This window comes from Phyllobates terribilis, unplaced genomic scaffold, assembly GCF_046119375.1.
Source record: "Phyllobates terribilis strain yellow unplaced genomic scaffold, ASM4611937v1 Scaffold_7__3_contigs__length_470593459, whole genome shotgun sequence".
In the NCBI taxonomy this organism is placed as follows: domain Eukaryota; kingdom Metazoa; phylum Chordata; class Amphibia; order Anura; family Dendrobatidae; genus Phyllobates; species Phyllobates terribilis.
In genome coordinates, this window is record NW_027362767.1 from 143,299,697 (window position 1) to 143,323,649 (window position 23,953).

General features: G+C 44.5%; 1 protein-coding gene across 6 annotated transcripts in view; it reads right to left on the reverse strand.

The window, feature by feature from the left end:
• The window catches only part of LOC141153994 (NACHT, LRR and PYD domains-containing protein 3-like), a 250,139-nt gene that overhangs the window by 71,607 nt on the left and 154,579 nt on the right, over positions 1 to 23,953 (reverse strand). For 4 of the 6 annotated variants that reach the window (XM_073639358.1, XM_073639355.1, XM_073639356.1 and 1 more), the window contains 2 exons: positions 11,311 to 11,481; positions 4,083 to 4,253 (listed from right to left, as the gene is read on the reverse strand). In XM_073639358.1, the coding sequence (XP_073495459.1) occupies positions 4,083 to 4,253; positions 11,311 to 11,481 (342 nt within the window). The remainder of the gene's footprint in view (positions 1 to 4,082; positions 4,254 to 11,310; positions 11,482 to 23,953) is intronic. The other 2 variants (XM_073639359.1, XM_073639357.1) reach the window with 1 other exon arrangement.

Here is a 23,953-nt window from a genome sequence, read left to right on the forward strand (position 1 = left end):
TCGCACGTCTCCATCCTGTACACGTCTCTTATACCCGCAAGTCTCCATCCTGTACACGTCTCTTATACTCGCATGTCTCCATCCTGTACACGTCTCTTATACTCGCACGTCTCTGTTCTGTACACGTCTCTTATACTCGCACGTCTCTGTTCTGTACACGTCTCTTATACTCGCACGTCTCCATCCTGTACACGTCTCTTATACCCGCACGTCTCCATCCTGTACACGTCTCTTATACTCGCACGTCTCCGTCCTGTACACGTCTCTTATACTCGCACGTCTCCGTCCTGTACACATCTCTTATACTCGCACGTCTCCGTCCTGTACACATCCCTTATACTCGCACTTCTCCGTCCTGTACATGTCTCTTATACTCGCACGTCTCCATCCTGTACACCTCTCTTATACTCGCACGTCTCCATCCTGTACACATCTCTTATACTCGCACTTCTCCGTCCTGTACACGTCTCTTATACTCGCACGTCTCCGTCCTGTACACGTCTCTTATACTCGCACGTCTCCATCCTGTACACGTCTCTTATACTCGCACGTCTCCATCCTGTACACCTCTCTTATACTCGCACGTCTCCATCCTGTACACGTGTCTTATACTCGCACTTCTCCGTCCTGTACACGTCTCTTATACTCGTACGTCTCCATCCTGTACACGTCTCTTATACTCGCACGTCTCCGTCCTGTACACGTCTCTTATACCCGCACGTCTCAGTCCTGTACACGTCTCTTATTCTCGCACGTCTCCATCCTGTACACGTCTCTTATACTCGCACGTCTCCGTCCTGCACACGTCTCTTATACCCGCACGTCTCAGTCCTGTACACGTCTCTTATACTCGCACATCTCCATCCTGTACACCTCTCTTATACTCGCACGTCTCCATCCTGTACACGTGTCTTATACTCGCACTTCTCCGTCCTGTACACGTCTCTTATACTCGCACGTCTCCGTCCTGTACACGTCTCTTATACTCGCACGTCTACATCCTGTACACGGCTCTTATACTCGCACGTCTCCATCCTGTACACGTCTCTTATACTCACACTTCTCCATCCTGTACACGTCTCTTATACTCGCACGTCTCCATCCTGTACACGTCTCTTATACCCGCACGTCTCCATCCTGTACACGTCTCTTATACTCGCACGTCTCCCTCCTGTACACGTCTCTTATACTCGCACGTCTCCGTCCTGTACATGTCTCTTATACTCGCACGTCTACATCCTGTACACGTCTCTTATACTCGCACGTCACCGTCCTGTACACGTCTCTTATACTCGCACTTCTCCGTCCTGTACACGTCTCTTATACTCACATGTCTCCATCCTGTACACGTCTCTTATACTCGCACGTCTCCATCCTGTACATGTCTCTTATACTCGCACGTCTCCATCCTGTACACGTCTCTTATACTCGCACGTCTCCATCCTGTACACGTCTCTTATACTCGCACGTCTCCATCCTGTACACGTCTCTTATACTCGCATGTCTCCATCCTGTACACGTCTCTTATACTCGCACGTCTCTGTTCTGTACACGTCTCTTATACTCGCACGTCTCTGTTCTGTACACGTCTCTTATACTCGCACGTCTCCATCCTGTACACGTCTCTTATACCCGCACGTCTCCATCCTGTACACGTCTCTTATACTCGCATGTCTCCATCCTGTACACGTCTCTTATACTCGCACGTCTCTGTTCTGTACACGTCTCTTATACTCGCACGTCTCTGTTCTGTACACATCTCTTATACTCGCACGTCTCCATCCTGTACACGTCTCTTATACCCGCACGTCTCCATCCTGTACACGTCTCTTATACTCGCACGTCTCCTTCCTGTACACGTCTCTTATACTCGCACGTCTCCGTCCTGTACACATCTCTTATACTCGCACGTCTCCGTCCTGTACACATCTCTTATACTCGCACTTCTCCGTCCTGTACATGTCTCTTATACTCGCACGTCTCCATCCTGTACACGTCTCTTATACTCGCACGTCTCCATCCTGTACACATCTCTTATTCTCGCACTTCTCCGTCCTGTACATGTCTCTTATACTCGCACGTCTCCATCCTGTACACGTCTCTTATACTCGCACGTCTCCATCCTGTACACATCTCTTATACTCGCACTTCTCCGTCCTGTACACGTCTCTTATACTCGCACGTCTCCGTCCTGTACACGTCTCTTATACTCGCACGTCTCCATCCTGTACACGTCTCTTATACTCGCACGTCTCCATCCTGTACACCTCTCTTATACTCGCACGTCTCCATCCTGTACACGTGTCTTATACTCGCACGTCTACATCCTGTACACGTCTCTTATACTCGCACGTCACCGTCCTGTACACGTCTCTTATACTCGCACGTCACCGTCCTGTACACGTCTCTTATACTCGCACTTCTCCGTCCTGTACACGTCTCTTATACTCGCATGTCTCCATCCTGTACACGTCTCTTATACTCGCACGTCTCCATCCTGTACACGTCTCTTATACTCGCACGTCTCCATCCTGTACACGTCTCTTATACTCGCACGTCTCCATCCTGTACACGTCTCTTATACTCGCACGTCTCCATCCTGTACACGTCTGTTATACTCGCATGTCTCCATCCTGTACACGTCTCTTATACTCGCACGTCTCTGTTCTGTACACGTCTCTTATACTCGCACGTCTCTGTTCTGTACACGTCTCTTATACTCGCACGTCTCCATCCTGTACACGTCTCTTATACCCGCACGTCTCCATCCTGTACACGTCTCTTATACTCGCATGTCTCCATCCTGTACACGTCTCTTATACTCGCACGTCTCTGTTCTGTACACGTCTCTTATACTCGCACGTCTCTGTTCTGTACACGTCTCTTATACTCGCACGTCTCCATCCTGTACACGTCTCTTATACCCGCACGTCTCCATCCTGTACACGTCTCTTATACTCGCACGTCTCCGTCCTGTACACGTCTCTTATACTCGCACGTCTCCGTCCTGTACACATCTCTTATACTCGCACGTCTCCGTCCTGTACACATCTCTTATACTCGCACTTCTCCGTCCTGTACATGTCTCTTATACTCGCACGTCTCCATCCTGTACACGTCTCTTATACTCGCACGTCTCCATCCTGTACACATCTCTTATACTCGCACTTCTCCGTCCTGTACACGTCTCTTATACTCGCACGTCTCCGTCCTGTACACGTCTCTTATACTCGCACGTCTCCATCCTGTACACGTCTCTTATACTCGCACGTCTCCATCCTGTACACCTCTCTTATACTCGCACGTCTCCATCCTGTACACGTGTCTTATACTCGCACTTCTCCGTCCTGTACACGTCTCTTATACTCGTACGTCTCCATCCTGTACACGTCTCTTATACTCGCACGTCTCCGTCCTGTACACGTCTCTTATACTCGCACGTCTCCATCCTGTACACGTCTCTTATACTCGCACGTCTCCATCCTGTACACCTCTCTTATACTCGCACGTCTCCATCCTGTACACGTGTCTTATACTCGCACTTCTCCGTCCTGTACACGTCTCTTATACTCGTACGTCTCCATCCTGTACACGTCTCTTATACCCGCACTTCTCCGTCCTGTACACGTCTCTTATACTCGCACGTCTCCATCCTGTACACATCTCTTATACTCGTACGTCTCCATCCTGTACACGTCTCTTATACTCACATCTCTGTCCTGTACACGTCTCTTATACTCACATATCTCTGTCCTGTACACGTCTCTTATACTGGCACGTCTCCGTCCTGTACACGTCTCTTATACTCGCACGTCTCCGTCCTGTACACGTCTCTTATACTCGCACGTCTCCGTCCTGTACACGTCTCTTATACCCGCACGTCTCAGTCCTGTACACGTCTCTTATACTCGCACATCTCCATCCTGTACACCTCTCTTATACTCGCACGTCTCCATCCTGTACACGTGTCTTATACTCGCACGTCTCCATCCTGTACACGTCTCTTATACTCGCACTTCTCCATCCTGTACACGTCTCTTATACTCGTACGTCTCTGTCCTGTACACGTCTCTTATACTTACAGTAATTTCTCTATCCTGCAGACTGGACTGGACAGAGCTTCCATCAGGTCACTGAAGTGAGGACCAGACAGCCGGTTGTTAGACAGCTTTAGTATCTTCAGGGACCTGTTTTTCCTTATTACTGATGCCAAGTGGATGCAGGAAATGTCCGTTAAATCATTATTATCCAATCTGTAAGAATAAGAATATAATATGTAAGTGCATAATAAAGTGCATATGAACAGGATTAATAGTGAGAAAATACTACAAGAACAAGGTCCACATTTAAAATTGGCAATGGAGATGATTTTACTTACCCAACTATCAGACATTTTATACCAATTTACGGTCTTCTCTCCATTGCCTCATTTACTTCATTAGCCCTCTCCAGTAAACACCACTTCTTTTCCATGGCTGACATAATTGCTCTGTCCATTGGACCAAATTTAAAATGAAATGCATCATTGTTTTTAGGGGTTCGTGTTTTGCGACGTTTCACTAAGATGTTCCTTTGTCTAAAATGATAAACTTTAGAAAGTTCCTCCTCTACGACAATTCCTGGACAGTGCCTCTCATTTAATCTTCATTTTAATTCTTTGGCTCGTTCTAAACATCGCCTGCCATTACTTCTGATCTGACGCCATCGTGTAAACTGACTGACAGGCAGCCATTCTTTAATATGATATTTAATATGAATGGGATGTGCGCCATAAATGTGTAACACGGAGTTAGTAGCACTGGGCTTTATAATGTTTTCTGTATAGAATTTACCTTAAACAATCTGAATTTTAACGCTTTACATGAAAACCAATGGTTTACAGGCCAATACTTCTGCGAGAGCTCAGCTGAGCAGAGAAGTCGGCGGGGAGAGGGACTGTGCCTCCAATGACAGGAGAAGGTTACGCGACCCACGGCCGCCCGTCACTGCACAGAAAGGTGATGGTACCTGCTGTAGATGAACTTGCGGGTATCTAATGTGCAAGTATGAATGGTCATGAAACAAATACAGGACGTGTCTGTGAGCAACAACACGGGTTAAAAGCCTAAGACATGGATTTTCAGAGGTTTATAACCAGAGCAATGAGCTCTTCTGGGAACTGATTGTATGAGGTAACTATATTCATTTTAAGAATTTAGGACCCATGATTGTAAATTCAGCATCCTAATGATATTATAGAAACTGCTTAAAATTGACCACTAAAAGTCAATCAGGACCACATTGTCTTATAGCTGTGGAAGACTAAATATTATCACATATGGCTATAATGTATACGTTGTAGTAATAACATGATGTAACAGTTATGGCGCTATAGATTCCGCCATCTTCCGGTGAGGGAGAGCCCGGTACAGTGGAGGAGAGTTTCTTCCCAGGGGAGATAAAACCCGTCATCCCAGATAGATCGTCACAGAGTGCGGGAGCTATGTGAGGATCATGGACGATTTGATACTGAACATGTTTACTACTTTGGGTCATTTTTCTTTATCTTTCTTTTTATATTGAGATGTGGTATACAGCTGTTGTAAATGTATCTGAAAAAGGAGATGCTTCTCTTTACAGTCTCATGGCTGCCATACATCTACAGGGATTATTGTGCCTGTCTATGATACATGTGGGGCCACCAATGTGAGGGGTTTATCTGCGCCCCCTGATCTGTTGTACATGGCACAGAGCAGGATTATACATGGCCACGTCTTTCATCAGAAGACCCGGTCTCTTGTGTCACTTCTATACTGCAGGTTTCACATATCATTAAATCAATGTCCCCAATGTGCCTCCATGTGACGCTGCTCCTCCCGGTCCCTGATCAGACTCCATATATAAAAGTGAAATATTAATAATGGCGGGAGATGACCTTTCATACAACCTTATGACACGGAAGTGATGTAAGAAAAAGATAATCTGACATTAGTTGAGACGTCACATGACAGGGATCACCCACAGGGAAGACACCGTGGAGATCACGCGATATCTCACCATGCCGTCACGCTGTCAGTATTTCGTCCGGAATCGCAAGCACGCGATCCAGACTACTCGCTACGTGGATATCAGCAAGCGACCAGTGAGAGTATGGTGTCAAACCTCTGGGCTCCAAAGCCTGGAATCCGTGTCTTTACGCAGTCCGTACGGTCACTGTCAGCTTCACGATAGCCCAATTATTATTATTCTCTGCCATCACGGGCCAAGTTTGAAATATAATACAGGCCTGGCTGGACGCCTGCGTTTTGGTAGCGTATATGTATATCTTGTACACGTCTCTAATACTCGCACGTCTCCGTCCTGTACAGTCTCTTATACTCGCACGTTTCCGTCCTGTACAGTCTCTTATACTCGCACGTCTCTGTCCTGTACACGTCTCTTATACTCGCACTTCTCCGTCCTGTACTTGTCTCTTATACTCGCACATCTCCGTCCTGTACACGTCTCTTATACTCGCACGTCTCCGTCCTGTATACGTCTCTTATACTCGCACGTCTCCGTCCTGTATACGTCTCTTATATGCGCACGTCTCCATCCTGTACACATCTCTTATACTCGCACGTCTCCGTCCTGTACATGTCTCTTATACTCGCAAGTCTCCCTCCTGTACACATCTCTTATACTCGCACGTCTCCGTCCTGTACACGTCTCTTATACTCGCACGTCTTCGTCCTGTATACGCCTCTTATACTCGCACGTCTCCGTCCTGTACACGTCTCTTATACTCGCACGTCTCCGTCCTGTACACGTCTCTTATACTCGCAAGTCTCCCTCCTGTACACATCTCTTATACTCGCACGTCTCCGTCCTGTACACGTCTCTTATACTCGCACGTCTTCGTCCTGCATACGCCTCTTATACTCGCACGTCTCCGTCCTGTACACGTCTCTTATACTCGCATGTCTCCGTCCTGTACACGTCTCTTATACTCGCACGTCTCCATACTGTACACATCTCATATACTCGCACGTCTCCGTCCTGTACACATCTCTTATACTCGCACGTCTCCGTCCTGTACACGTCTCTTATACTCGCACGTCTCCATCCTGTACACGTCTCTTATACTCGCACGTCTCCATCCTGTACACGTCTCTTATACCCGCACTTCTCCGTCCTGTACACGTCTCTTATACTCGCACGTCTCCATCCTGTACACGTCTCTTATACTCGCACGTCTCCATCCTGTACACGTCTCTTATACTCGCACGTCTCCATCCTGTACACGTCTCTTATACTCGCACGTCTCTGTCCTGTACACTTCTCTTATACTCGCACGTCTCCGTCCTGTACACGTCTCTTATACTCGCACGTCTCCATCCTGTACACGTCTCTTATACTCGCACGTCTCCATCCTGTACACGTCTCTTATACTCGCACGTCTCCATCCTGTACAGACCAGACATAACCTCAAGAGAAATGTGCTGTCTTCCAGGAGCAAAAATTAAAGATGTGTCTGACAGGATATCAAGACTCTTCAGACATACAGATCACTACCCATTCCTGCTAATACATGTGGGGACAAATGACACCGCAAGAAAGGACCTGGATACCATCTGCAGTGACTTTGAAGACTTAGGCAAGAAAGTGAAAGAATTGGGAGCGCAGGTGGTCTTCTCATCCATCCTCCCAGTGGATGGCCATGGAACAATGAGGTGGAATAAGATTCTACAGGTGAACAACTGGCTAAGTCGATGGTGCCGTCAACAAGGATTTGGATTTCTGGATCACGGAATGAATTACCTATACGATGGACTACTTGCTAGAGATGGGGTGCACCTTACGAAGACTGGAAAACATGTATTTGGAAGTCGCCTTGCTACACTCATCAGAAGAGCTTTAAACTAGAACAATGTGGGAAGGGAAGCAAAAGGCCAGAAAAAGCCATACAGCTGACAAATACTATTGAGATCTCTGCTACTGGAAGTGGAAAAGAAGAACAAAGACAAAACAATTTAAATAATAAAAATATGGGAGGAAGAGAAACCAATCACAAACTAAAATGTTTTTATACAAATGCACAAAGCATGGGCAACAAACAAGGAGAATTGGAACTACTAATGCAGGAAAAGGAATATGATGTCATTGGAATCACTGAAACTTGGTGGGACGATACACATGATTGGAATAAAAGGCTAAAAGGATACAACTTATTTGCAAGAAACAGACTTGATAAACGAGGAGGAGGTGTTGCATTGTATGTTAGAAAAGCGTATATCTGCACAGAGATTGAAGCTTCAGAGACTGGGAGTTCTGTGGAAACTGTTTGGGTAAGAATACAAGGAGAGAACAACGGAAAGGACACCATTGTAGGCATTTACTACAGGCCACCTGGGCAAGCTGAAGATATGGATGAACTCTTTATGTATCAAATGACCAAGTTCTCCAAAAAATATGACGTAGTGGTCATGGGAGATTTCAACTATCCAGACATTTGTTGGGAATCTCTCTCAAGTAAAACTAACAGGTCAAGCAAATTCTTATCCTCTCTTGCTGACAACTTTATCTTCCAAAAGGTAGGGGAGAAAACAAGGGGATCTGCTACTTTGGATCTAATCCTTATAAACAGGGAGGAAATGGTTGAGGAGGTAAAGGTGGCTGGGACCCTAGGAGGCAGCGATCATGCTATTATAGAATTTTGGATAACTAGAGGAGGAAGACATGTGAAGACTCAAACTTCAAGGTTAGATTTTAGAAAGGCAGATTTTAAGAGACTCAGAAAGAGAATAGGAGGGATCCAATGGCTGGATGTCCTTAAGGACAAAAATGTCCAGGAAGGATGGGAAATTTTTAAAAATGAGATTCTCAAAGCACAATCGTTAACAATCCCGAAAAGTAGGAAGAATGGGAAGCATTTAAGGAAACCAGGATGGATGAACACAGAACTTAAACACATGCTAAAAAGAAAGAAAGAAATGTTTATTAAATGGAAAGAGGGAGGCATATCTAAAGAAGATTATAATGCAATCTGCAGATCCTGCAGGGCACGTATCAGGTTAGCTAAAGCTGACAATGAATTAAGGCTTGCAAGAGATGTCAAAAGCAATAAAAAAGGATTTTGGGGGTATGTCAAAAGTAAAAGAAAAGTCAAAGATGCTATAGGATTTTTACAGGATGAAAATGGAGAAATGGTAAGAGAGGATGTTGAGAAGGCCGAACTTTTTAATTCCTATTTTGCATCTGTTTTCTCTCAGAAAGAAAATGTAACATCAACTGATCTTCACTGTCCTTTTAAAGGAATAGAGGAATCCAAGTTATCTGTAAACAGAAAGATTGTGAGGGAATATTTAGCTAACATAAATGAGTTCAAGTCTCCAGGTCCAGATGAATTACACCCCAGAGTACTGAAGGAGATCGTAGAAGAAATTTTAGAACCACTCTCCATAATCTTTGAAAATTCTTGGAGAACAGGAGAAGTCCCAGAAGACTGGAGAAGAGCAAATGTTGTTCCTATCTTCAAAAAGGGGAAGAAGGTGGACCCAGGGAACTATAGGCCGGTGAATCTGACTTCTATACCAGGAAAGATCTTTGAACAAATTATTAAACAACATGTATGTAAGTACATGGATAAGAATGAAGTGATTAACCAGAGTCAGCATGGGTTTGTAACTAACAAGTCATGTCAGACTAACTTAATTTCCTTCTATGACAGAATCACTGACTGGGTGGATCAGGGAAATGCTGTAGATATAGTATATCTTGACTTCAGCAAAGCATTTGACAAAGTATCTCACACCATCCTTATTGAAAAAATGACCAAGTATGCAATGGACCAGGCAACTGTTAGGTGGATTCATAACTGGCTTAGTGATCGGACTCAAAGGGTGGTTGTAAATGGCTTCACATCCAGCTGGATGAATGTCTCAAGTGGGGTACCACAGGGCTCCGTCCTGGGACCTGTATTGTTCAACATCTTTATCAATGATTTAGATGAAGGAATTGAGGGTAAACTGATTAAATTTGCTGATGACACAAAGCTAGGAGGGATAGCTAATACTAGAGAAGAGAGAGAGAGGATTCAAAAAGACCTAAATAAACTGGAGCAGTGGGCAGCAACCAACAGAATGGTTTTTAACAGGGAAAAATGCAAAGTACTACATCTGGGCAATAAAAATGAAAAAAGCATATACAGAATGGGAGGAATAGAGCTAAGCAACAGTACATGTGAAAAAGACTTAGATATACTAATAGATCATAGACTGAACATGAGTCAACAGTGTGATGCAGCAGCAAAAAAGGCAAATACAATTCTGGGATGTATTAACAGAAGCATACAGTCTAGATCACGTGAAGTCATTATCCGTCTTTACTCCTCTTTGGTCAGACCTCATCTGGAATACTGTGTACAGTTTTGGGCACCACATTTTAAAAAAGACATAGACAAACTGGAGCAAGTTCAGAGAAGAGCGACCAGAATGGTGACTGGTCTGCAAACCATGTCCTATGAGGAACGGTTGCAGGATTTGGGAATGTTTAGCTTGCAAAAAAGAAGACTGAGAGGAGACTTAATAGCTGTCTACAAATATGTCAAGGGCTGTCACATTGTAGAAGGATCATCTTTATTCTCATTTGCACAAGGAAAGACTAGAAGCAATGGGATGAAACTAAATGGGAGGAGACACAGATTAGATATTAGAAAAAACTTTTTGACAGTTAGGGTGATTAATGAGTGGAACAGGCTGCCACGAGAGGTGGTGAGTTCCCCTTCAATGGACGTCTTCAAACAGAGGCTGGACAGACATCTGTCTGAGATGATCTAGTGAATCCTGCTTTGAGCAGGGGGTTGGACCAGATGACCCAGGAGGTCCCTTCCAACTCTACCATTCTATGATTCTATGATTCTATGTACACGTCTCTTATACCCGCACTTCTCCGTCCTGTACACGTCTCTTATACTCGCACGTCTCCGTCCTGTACACGTCTCTTATACTCGCACGTCTCCGTCCTGTACATGTCTCTTATACTCGCACGTCTCCATCCTGTACACGTCTCTTATACTCACACGTCTCCGTCCTGTACACGTCTCTTATACTCGCACGTCTCCATCCTGTACACGTCTCTTATACTCGCACGTCTCCGTCCTGTACACGTCTCTTATACTCGCACGTCTCCGTCCTGTACATGTCTCTTATACTCGCACGTCTCCATCCTGTACACGTCTCTTATACTCGCACGTCTCCATCCTGTACACGTCTCTTATACTCGCACGTCTCCATCCTGTACACGTCTCTTATACTCGCACGTCTCCATCCTGTACACGTCTCTTATACTCACCGTAATACCTTTATCCTGCAGTCTTGACTCGACAGAGCCTCCATGAAGTCACTGAAGTGAGGACCAAACAGACGGTTATCAGACAGGTCAAGCTTCTTCAGAGTCCGGATACTCCTTATTACAGACGCCAACTGGGAGCAGGACGTGTCTCGTAGACCATTACCAGCTAATCTGTAATAATAAATATGAGATGTGGTGTGCACACAGCGTTAGTATCAAATCTTTAGACTACATGTGGAGAGAAAATGCCTCGGCTGTTAGTAAAAATCTATAAATGTCAACACTAGAAGCCGCCTCTTGTGTGTGGTGGATGTCAGGACTTCAGGCAGCTGTTTGATTTGTCATCTGACCCCAAATCCATGTTCTAGAAATCCAGAATCCCTGAGTAATGCCCTTGCTTTATGACGTGTTGTAAATCAGTGATTATTGCACCACATGTAATGTACAATAGACATGAAGCTGATGGAGGATCTTGTGTCACCGGTCATCAGCGGCTCCACGGTCTCCTCTCCAGACTGTGGCTCCCACATCTGACTTTCATTTTCTGTCTTATTTCTACATATCACACGGCTCTGCTCTCACTACGAGAAACTTTACTCAAGAAACTGAACAATTTCATGATCTGTTAGAGGTGATTAATATTTTATCTTTTTTAACTTGATTATATTTATTCTGCATTTTTTAGCTCGATCTCACTGATTTTTTTATGTTTTTGTTCACTATAGATCGAAAAAGTCTGGCTTCATCCAAAAGATATTTGTTTTATGCAGTCGGACATATGTAAAGTGCGGCCGTGCAAACAAAGCTTCGTACGTACGAGTTGACGGCACGAGCTGCTGAGCTCAGTAAACGTCTGCAGCGCTGTCGACATTATGACAGCACCGCAAACAACCGAGACAGGATCAGTGGCCGAGACTCAGTGCTGGACCCAGGGAGGGTGAGGAAAGTTCTTTGTTTTTCTAAAACAAACTGAACCTGGAGACAAGGGTTTTCTGAAATTGAAAAAACTTTTTAATTTTTCCATGTGTCGACATATTGCAAGAGCTGTAACTATTTTACTTTTTCATTAACAAAGCTGTGTGAGGGCTAATTTTTTGTGTGAGGAGCTGTAATTTTAGTTTATGTCATTTTGTGACTTTTGATTGCTTCCATATGGAAATCAAGGCTCCTTTGTTAACTCTTTACAACCTCCTGATAACAGAATATAATAAGTACATCCCTATGTGCATATATAAACCACTTCTATATACTGAATACTCATGTACATTATCTGTAAAGGATAATATTAACATAGTGTAAACATAATGAAGTAGCTGCCAGATCTGCTACATCTTGATTGCACATACACTACAACTTTGGGACATTACTTATTCTCAACTGTAAAGCACCACTCTGGCGTTTTTTTTATTTCACCGCAGGAGTAGTATTGTAAGTAGGTGAACAAATTAGAGATTTCCACAGTTTGAGGTCTAATAGAGTTTCGGCAAGCAGGGATCACCATCTGCTGGTCAAATGTTATAGGATAAAAGAAAGTATCGAGAACTTCATCAGCAGGAACTGTAGAGACGAATTACATGGTTCCTGAGGGGAAGAGTTTGGAGGAGACACCAGGTCAGGTGACAGCTGTGGTGTAGTTATTAATTATAAAAGGCCCAGGAGGGCAGAGAAGGGGAGGAGTCGGCGCCTGGACCTGTGTGCAGTGCAGCAGAGTTGGCTTATATCTGCCATTACGAGTAACCAGATCAGAATGACCACAATCAAGTAACCAGATACAAGTGAGTAACCGAGTGACCAGAACCGAGTAACCAGATCGATAGCCAAGTGACCAGAACCGGATACGTGAGACAAGACCTGGGAGACCCGAGCCGAGTTCGCAGAGCCAGGGCAGAGGGAGACGAATAGGCCGCAGAAGAGGGACGTTCGAGTGAGCTGTGACTTCCAATGTAGACATATGGTACAAAAGGGACTAGGGCCGTGCTTCAGGGGACTACAGCGGCCAGCGCAACGAGTGTGCAAAGTGGCTGATTGATAAGGGACTTTTGGCTTAACTGCGTGATATCATAGACTCCCGTTACGCAATACAAATTGTTGCACAGGCACTGAGAGAGTGACAACGGTGACGGGCCCAATAGTAATGTGACCCACGTCTGGTCAATGTATTAGCTCCAAGATCCCCTGACGATAATAGTCGTTCACTTGTAACAACAGAACAGTAGTGCGTGAATAGAATCATGTTAATACCCAGTATGGCTGAATTGCTGTATTCTTATTGTATAATAATCTACTGTAATTCCACTGTTTGCTTTAACCTTTGAAATTGTGCTGAAGGCACCATATATATCCGTGTTAACTAAATAAATATCTGTTAGTTAAGTTACCACTGAGTCTTCATTCTCATACCTGTTTACAGTATCACTAATGTCTCTTCAACCCGTAATAAAATACTTACCAGCCGCCTTCTTCTGTTCTTACCACTGTTCCAGTCCGGTTCTGCTAGTTGTGACTAGCCGTATTACTTCAGTGTTTTTGCTGGGCGAACCAAAAGTCACTTCTCAAAGTGGACGAGACTCTCATAGACTTACATTGAGCAGCTGTGACTTACGGTCAGTCAGAAGCTGCGGTCACAAGATGGTGGGACGGGACAGAAGCAGCACTAGAAACAGCTGAAGATGGAAGCTGGTAAGTATTTTAACATGGTCAGGGAAGATACACTAGTGATACCATTCCAGCTATGAAATAAATAAAAAAAAAACGCCAGACTGGTGCTTTAAAATGGCCCTGACTGACTGTTCCAGCTGCGCTCCATGCTGACCATATGTGGCCATTACAAATGATGCGGAGGTAAAGCAAGTAAATGTCAGCCACACCACACAAAAAAATGATAAATATCTGTTTAAAAGGTATAAAAATTATAAGTATGAACAATGGCAATTTTTCTAAATTTTTGACAAACTTCTAATATGAGAAATGTGAAAACATATCCTAAATTTATTACTGCAGTACAATGTGTCGTGAAAAGAAACCTCTGAAAATCACTGGGATATGTAGATGGATTTCAGAGCTATTTTCACATAAAGTGATTGTTACACGTACGCTGCCTATGTTCAGATAGGGAAGAGACCGGTTACATGAATTCGTTGGAATCCTGGGGGGAACTATTACTTAGGGCGACCATTGGCTGCAGTTTCTCTCAGGCACATGATAGATTGAATTGCTGACCAGACACATTTGACAAGAGTCTTCATAAACAATAGAACAGTAACATTTAATGAGGCACGGCCAGTGCAATTTAAGTGTCTCTTTGAGCAACAGGCTCCAGTAACAACAGTGCAATCTCCTTTGCAGCACAGTAGTAAACAGTCTATCCAGTAGCACAGTACAGCACAGTTTTAATGCATACACAACCACAAGCTTTTCCTTCACAAGGACTCAATAGTACACAGCATTCTTTTTCCAGCATGGAGATGGAAGGGGGAGGGATTGATGAGGGAGATGATCCCTATAACATGATTCCTTCCAGTCCTTATCTTTCTGCCCAACAATACTCCACACTGTTAGCTCAGGGAGTCTATCTGACCTGTGTTTAGCTTCCCTCCTGACCTGAATTATGTTCCATTGCCTTCTGTGAGATGTAGATCGTACACCACCTTTCTCTTCAGCTCTAGCCAGACAGTAAACAACTTCCCCACAATCCCCCTGGGGATCTGCTAAAACACTCCCAGTCTCCTGTGACTGTGTTAACCCCTCTAGTAGCTGGATGCTTCTGGAGCACAACACTTCCTGTCTCCTGTGCTTGTGTTACTTCTAATAGTTAGTTGCTGGATGCTTTTGAAACAACAGCACTACATCTGCATGTCATACTTTTCCCTCCTTTTTGAATGTCGTCCTCGACATTCATCTTAATTGTTCAATCTGACCAATTCTGAGACAGTGGTGAAAGTTGAATAACTTCATATACAGATTGGTATTGTCAAATTGGTATAACGTTCATAAACATTGATAACAACCTATTCTTACGACCTTTTTCTTGTAGGACTCCAGTAAAAAATTAACAATTAACAGAATTAAAACAATCAGGATCTCTTCAGCTGGAGCTTTTCGTACGTCTTCAACCAGCTCTCTCTCACTAGGCTTTAACAGTCCTTTGTTTCTACAAAATCTTTTAAGGAAAATCAAAGCATGAAAACAAGTCTTTCCAGTAGGCAACATCGTCCATGCTGCCTGTCGCTGGTGAATACCACTCAAGTTGGCTTACCTGGTCCGCAGGCAGAGATACCTGTTTCCAGTCGACAGTCCTTGGCACTTGACTCGGTTCTCCAAGTGTCTCGTACGTCAGCATCACGGGCCTCCTCACTTCTCGAGTCGACATCCTCCTGGTGGGTTGTTCCTCAGATACCAAGGGTTCTTGGGTTACAGGAGTTTCTTCTGCTGCACTCAATTCTCGTACTTCCTCAGATGATCTTGGAACTGCCTCTGTAAGTTCCTGTACTTCTCTTGAATTATCTGTTTCCCCCTGGTCTGGTAATTCTGCTTTTTCTAAGTGTCGATCTGTCTCTTCAGTGACAAGTGTTTGATCATCAGATCTGAATTGGACTTCATCTATACTCCTTGGTACAAACTCTGGAGCCTCGGGACTTAGTTCACTCTCTTGAGGATGGTACGTCCCTCTCCTTGCCGGTCCAAGAAATACTACGGTGTGTTCTTCCTCATCAGAACTTTGAAGGTCACTATCCACCTCCGGAGCTTCAGTCTGTGGTGGTCCCTTAGTCGATCTAGGTCGATGTCGGTCTGCTTCTGGGAAGTCTTGTTGTGGTGGGAGATAATCACAGGGTAGTAATAAATTCCGATGGACTATTCTGGTTTTCTTGCCCCCTCTTTCCAATCGTATTTTATACACTGGACTGTCATCAGCTTTCCTCTTTACGACCACATACACCTTGTCTTCCCAGTACGAACAAAGTTTTCCTGGACCACCTTTCTCACTTACGTTCTTGACTAGCACCCGGCTTCCCGGTGCCAACTCCATAACAATTTCGGTCATAGTACTCCTTACACTTGTTCTGTCCTTGCGTAACCACTTTGGACGATATGTTGTATGCCTCTGCCATCCGTTCCTTCCTTTTCTGAACATACTCCGGATATGTTCTGTAAGCTCTGACTCCGGAGTATCGAACATGATGTTGATTGGCAGTCTTGGCGATCATTCATACAATAGGAAGAAGGGTGAGTAACCCGTTGCATTGCTCTTTGTACAGTTATATGCAGGTACCACTTTTGTCAGAGAACTCTTCCAGTCTTTCTTCTCATCAGCTGTTAAAGTGCGCAACATCGACAATAATGTCCGGTTAAAACGTTCCACTTGTCCATTACCCTCTGGGTGATAGGGCGTTGTGTGGGATCTCTGAATTCTACAGTACTTTCCTAGCTTGGCAAAGAGCTGGTTCTCAAATTCTCTTCCTTGGTCAAGGTGTAATCTCGTATGGAACCCAAACCTCAAAGCAAAATCATTGAAGATCTTCTCTGCCGCTATTCGACCAGCTTCATTGGTGGTGGTATATGCTTGGGCAAATCGAGTAAAATGGTCCATCACTACCAATATGTATTCGTAACCATCCTTGCACGTATAAGAGATGTAGAAAGTCTATTGAGACCATCTCAAACGATACGTAGTTTGGATGTTGCCCATAGGTGCATGGGTTGATGTGTTGGGATGTTTATGTTTCAGACACCCACACTCCCTGGTCACGTACCTCTCAATATCTCTCTGCATGTACGGCCAGAAGAAACGTTCACTGACCAAGTTGGTTGTACTTTCCACTCCCAGGTGTCCCATGTTTTCATGGAGTTCTTTGAAAACCAACTTACGGAATACTCTGGGTAGTACCAACTGCCGGTTTTGTCCTCCTTTACGATACAGGATACCGTCTTTACTGAGGTAGAGCTTCGTCCATTCTTTAACTAAAACAGATACTGCTGGCGACTCATTATCTCTCTCCCGTTTACTTGGAAACAGATTTTGGTCCACATAAAGTAGTATTCTACCAATTATCTGATCTTCCCGTTGTGCTCTGCGGATTTTCCCTTTTGGTAGTTGTTGAATGGACAGTGGGTGATCTTGTTCTCTCGCTTTTATGGTGGTTTCCACCATCAACGGACACCACAATGGTGTGTCTTCCTCTTGATAAGCTTGCACTGCTTGGGTAGTGCTCTCAATTGCTTCCAGACTGACTTCCTCCAAGCATTCTTGCATGAACTCCTCAGGCTCTAGTGGCATTCTCGACAATCCGTCAGCATCCGCATTGCATTTTCCTGGTCTGTACTTGATGCTGAAATTGAAGTCAGCTAGTTCAGCGACCCATCTCTGACCCATTGCATTCAGTTTGGCTGTAGTGAGGACATAGGTCAAAGGGTTGTTGTCAGTGTATACCTCAAACTCTTTGCTGTAGTAGAGATAATCTCTAAATCGTTCACAGATAGCCTATTTCAATGCCAGGAACTCCAATTTTCCAGAATGTACAGTACAGACCAAAAGTTTGGACACACCTTCTAATTTTAAGATTTTTCTGTATTTTCATGACTATGGAAATTGTACATTCACACTGAAGGCATCAAAACTATGAAATAACACATGTGGAATTATATACTTAACAAAACAGTGTTAAACAACTGAAAATATGTCTTATATTCTAGGTTCTTCAAAGTAGCCACCTTTTGCTTTGATGACTGCTTTGCGCACTCTTGGCATTCTCTTGATGAGCTTCAAGAGGTAGTCACCGGAAATGGTTTTCACTTCACAGGTGTGCCCTGTCAGGTTTAATAAGTGGGATTTCTTGCCTTATAAATGGGGTTGGGACCATCAGTTGTGTTGTGCAGAAGTCTGGTGGATACACAGCTGATAGTCCTACTGAATAGACTGTTAGAATTTGTATAATGGCAAGAAAAAAGCAGCTAAGTGAAGAAAAACGAGTGGCCATCATTTAAGAAATGAAGGTCAGTCAGTCCAAAAAATTGGGAAAACGTTGAAAGTGTCCCCAAGTGCAGTTGCAAAAACCACAAGCGCTACAAAGAAACTGGCTCACATGAGGACCGCCCCAGGAAAGGAAGACCAAGAGTCACCTCTGCTTCTGAGGCTAAGTTTATCCGAGTCACCAGCAGGTTAACAGCAGCTCAGATTAGACACCAGGTCAATGCCACACAGAGTTCTAGCCGCAAACACATCTCTTCAACAACTGTTAAGAGGAGACTTTGTGCAGCAGGCCTTCATGGTAAAATAGCTGCTAGGAAACCACTGCTAAGGACAGGCAACAAGCAGAAGAGACTTGTTTGGGCTAAAGAACACAAGGAATGGACTTTAGACTAGTGGAAATCTGTGCTTTGGTCTGAAGAGTCCAAATTTGAGATCTTTGGTTCCAACCACCATGTCTTTGTGCGACGCAGAAAAGGTGAACAGATGGACTCTATATGCCTGGTTCCCACCGTGAAGCATGGAGGAGGAGGTGTGATGATGTTGGGGTGCTTTGCTGGTGACACTGTTGGGGCTTTATTCAAAATTGAAGCCATACTGAACCAGCATGGCTACCACAGCATCTTGCAGTGGCATGCTATTCCATCCGGTTTGCATTTAGTTGGACCACCATTTATTTTTCAACAGGACAATGACCCCGAACACACCTCCAGACTGTGTAAGGGCTATTTGACAAAGAAGGAGAGTGATGGGGTGCTACGCCAGATGACCTGGCCTCCACAGTCACCAGACCTGAACCCAATCGAGATGGTTTGGGGTGAGCTGGACCGCAGAGTGAAGGCAAAAGGGCCAACAAGTGCTAAGCATCTCTGGGAACTCCTTCAAGATTGTTGGAAGACCATTTCCGGTGACTACCTCTTGAAGCTCATCAAGAGAATGCCAAGAGTGTGCAAAGCAGTCATCAAAGCAAAAGGTGGCTACTTTGAAGAACCTAGAATATAAGACATATTTTCAGTTGTTTCACACTTTTTTGTTACGTATATAATTCCACATGTGTTAATTCATAGTTTTGATGCCTTCAGTGTGAATGAACAATTTCCATAGTCATGAAAATACAGAAAAATCTTAAAATGTGTCCAAACTTTTGGTCTGTACTGTAGGTGGTAATTCTTCTCGCCGTCTGTCAACGTTCTAGAACCGTAACCGATAGTTCTCAATTTTCCATCTTGATGCTGATACAGGGCAGCTCCCAGTCCAACTTGAGAAGCATCACAATGAAGAACAAATGGTAAGTTTAAATCAGGATATCCCAGGATGGGTGGTTTTATCAGGTAGTCTACTAGTTCTTCCAATACCTTCTAGTGTCTGCTGTGCACAGAATGGGCTGTTGGGATGAAACGGCTTTGTTTCTTTTAAGCCCGGTCCTACCCGCGTCCTTCTTTTTCTCCGTGGGTGTTGTTGACTCTGTTGTCCCCCCCCAAGAGGAGGTATAGCGGGGGGCTATCCTGGAGAAGTTCCGAACATAAGTACGATAGTAGGAGAGGAATCCAAAGATCTGCCTCAACTCCCCGACATTAGAGGGCCGCTTGTCTTTTAAGGCCAGTACTGGAGCGATTTCTGCTGGGTCCGTGGTATATCCTTCTCTGGACACAATTTTCCCTAGAAATCGGACTTGCCTTTTGAAAAGTTCACACTTCTTTGGGGTCAACTTAACTCCGTGTTGTTGATACCGCTGTAATATGGTCCTCACGTGTTCAACATGCTCCCGGAAGGTTTTGCTGTGTACCACGTTATCATCCAAGTACGGCTGGCAGATAAAGTCCCTCAATCCTTCCAAACAGGTCTCCATGCTCCTCTGAAATTCTGCTGGAGCTGAACTGAGGCCAAACGGTATGCGGATCCACTCATATAACTCCCATGGTGCTGTCAAGGGTCTACTGGACTCTTCAACAAACCTCTGATGGTATGCTTTACACTGATCGAGGATAGAGAACCAGGTACTTCCTGATAGGCTATCCAGCATATCTTGGAACTTTGGAATCGGGGTGCCAATCAGGTACTGAATTTCAGTTTAGTTACCGGTAATCACAGCAGAGTCTCAACGTACCATCCTTCTTGCTAACACAAACAATAGGAGAGGAATAAGACGACTTCAACTTTTGGACCCAACCTCTGTTGATTAGATCTTGCACTTCACGGTGTAATGGTTTCGGCACAGACATGTAACTTCTGGCTACTGGGGTAGTGTCTTTCAAATTGATTTTCAATTGCAATTACGGGATACAGCCTACATGAGAGTCATCTTTAGAGAATGCATGGCACTCTTCTCTCAGCATCTGTTCTGCTATCACTATATCTTCAGCATACAAGTGTTCCAGGGGTACTGGGGGATCCCAGGACCTTGAGGTGGGTCATGCAATTTCCTCCCCTGGGCAACTCCTATTCCTCGATGGGGAGACTGAATTCACGGTAGACCCCTGAGCGGGTCTCACACTGGCTGGATATACCGTTTTATCGGTTTCGATGTGACCTAACACAGTCTTTGGATCCAGTCTAATTTTGTGTTTCATAGTATTCATTACAGGTACTGTCACTCGAGCAAACCCACCAGTAGGAATCGTAAGCACAGTCTCACCTTGAACTAGGCCTTCCGGAAGTTCTGAGGAGTCTTTTGGCATGAACAGTCTTTTCTGGACTTTTCTTCCCGGTTCTATCTGGAATCCACACCTCACCCCCACCATTTGGTTTGCAGGGATGATGGTTGGGCGCCAGCCTACATTGACTTATTTTAGGTCCATTGTATTCTGTGCTTTCTTTACTCTGTGAATCACATTTTCTGCTACGGCATTGGGTATGGCAAGTGATGTGGCAATTGCATCCACCACCAGCGTCCCTGACTTGTGTTTCGTGATGACCTCACTGATTACATTATAACCCAGGATAGGATCCTCTGCCACGTTCTGATCACTGGTCACGAGAAAAGGTAGCAAAAGCTCAATCGTGTTGCCGTTCTTCGTGGCCCTCAGTTGGAAAGTCACTTCCACCCAGCCTATGAAAGGGATTTCGGTCTGGTTGACAGCTTTGCCGTGGACTTCCACTGGTCCTAAGAGTTCTTTTAGCGACCGAAGGCAGGTATGTGGCAGGTAGCGCCTTCTCCATTCCTCATTTAAAAGGCTTGCTTGGGCTCCTGTGTCCCACAGTGCTTTTACCAGGAGTCCATCTAGCTGGCACTGTATAAAGCACCTTTCACCGATTAGGCTGATGAGGCTATCTTTACTGACCGAGGAATCCTCCTCCCAGGAGCACATCGTTTGACCTCCGTACTGGGCATTAAGTAACTGATGCCTTTGTCTCTCTTGCAGCTGTTGTAGACGGAAACATAGTACTGACACAGCCGTTTTATCTCATGTGCCGTTCTGGGGTTTGGTGAGATCTGGATTTGCTTCTGGGGCCTCCTCCGTGTCGCGGTTACCAGTCGCCCTGCACTGGCAACCTCCTGTCTTTTAACCCAGACGACAGTGACCATAGGCATTCCTTGGCATAATGTCCTTCCTCACCACATCTTAGATAGTGGACACACACCGTATTCTGATTTGATGAACGGCACATTTCACAAGCCGAGATCTTCTATTGTGGAACCCACTCCTGGGTCTGAGGGATATAGGTCCTGGCCTGGAACGAATCAACTTTTTCACCTCAATTAACTTGGCTCGCAGTTCTCCTATTACTTCCTTTCAGTCAGCGCTGGCGGTCCTCCCTTTTTTTGGTGATTTAAAGTTCCCTCTCGGAGGTGGCACTGGAGGGTCTCCATGATGATCTTCAGACTAGCCACTGGGGGTTTCCAACTTCAACTGACTCATTTTGGTGATTTTAGGAGCAGAGCCTTTCTTTCACTTCTGTTCACTCTCTGACTCCAAACTAGTTGCCTTATTCATTTTTTCAATTAGGACTTCGTCCAGAATGCCAGGATCTTCTAGGTACTGTTTCAGCTGCAACTTAATGTCTTTGCTGATTAACCCCGTTCCCAATGATCTTAAGAACTTCTTCTGGACTAGTCCAGCATCAAATTTCTCTTCCACTTCTACATCTCTGGATGCAAACAACAGTCTCCTTCAGTTCAATTGCTCTGAACAAGAAACTTTGGGGTGATTCATTATTTTTCTGTGAGAGGTTAATGAGTCGGTGGAGCAATTCTGAAGTACTCTCTTCTTTATAGTGCCCTTTTAAAATCATCTTCAGCTGTTGCAAGGTCAATTGACTCTTCATTTCTAGCATACTATGGAGATTCAGTCCTGGGCTGATCACTTTCAAAGCCCCCTCAACGACCTCATCTGGTTGGTAGCCTTTCTGTAAGCCTGCATCGATCTGGTGCAACAAGTTCATATAAGACAGTTTCTCTTTCTGTTCACACTCTCCAATCTATCCCAGGATCTTGAATTCTTTCCTTATGGTGATTTGTGGTGTTAGAGAGGACTGTCTTCCTGATTTATCTTACCCGAGCAGGTTGAAGGTTCTCTCTGTGTCTATCACCCGCTCAGAGGTTTTGGTCGATTCCTGCAGGGCTCTTGTTAGGGTTTGAATTGTTCTTTCAATTCCTGTAGTTCTGTCTGCGGACGGAGATTCCCGCTTTTGGTAATTGGTGCCGCCCCTCCATCCTCCAACTTCAACCTGGTTAGAAACTGTGTTAGCTCCTGGAGTAATGTCCCCATGACATCTTCAGCTTCTTTCTCCCCAGCTCATCCATTTTTGCATTAATGGCAGCTAACAGTTGCCTGCGGTTGTGTGCTTTAGAAATCTGTTTTTCTGACATCTTTATATGTTCTGCTACTGTTCTCAGTTCTTCACAGGTTAACTGAAGGATCAGCTCACTAATTCTGTCCATTTGTATTTCCACATCCATTGCAGCTAGTGAGTTTTCTTTAGGGCTGGTCCCCTTTGACTGGTGTAGCAAAGTTGAATTGAGGTGCTGCGCTGCAGTGTTTTTCCAGACACTTTTCCTCTTCTCTCTCTACACGCTAATTCCTGCTCAGGATTCCCCGTACGGGCTACCAATGTTACACGTATGCTGCCTAATTTCAGATAGGGGTGAGACTAGTTACAGTGAGGAAGAAAGTATTTAGTCAGCCACCAATTGTACAAGTTCTCCCACTTAAAAAGATGAGAGAGGCCTGTAATTGACATCATTTGACCTCAACTATGAGAGACAAAATGAGAAAACAAATCCTGAAAATCACATTGTCTGATTTGGAAAGAATTTTTTTTCACATTTTGATGGAAAATAAGTATTTGGTCAATTACAAAACTTCATCTCAATAGTTTGTTATATATATTTTGCTGGCAATGACAGAGGTCAAACGATTTTCAGGATTTGTTTTCTCATTTTGTCTCTCATAGTTGAGGTCTACCTATGATGTCAATTACAGGCCTCTCTCATCTTTTTAAGTGGGAGAACTTCCACAATTGGTGGCTGACTAAATACTTTTTTTCCCCACTGTACATGAATTTGTTGGAATAGGTTCTTTGGAATCCTGGGGGAACCGTTACTCAGGGCGACCATAGGCTGCAGCTTCTCTCAGGCACACAATAGATTCAATTGCTGACCAGACACATTTGACAAGAGTCCTCAGAAACGGTAGAACAGTAGCATTTAATGAGGCATGGGCAGTGCAATTTAAGTGT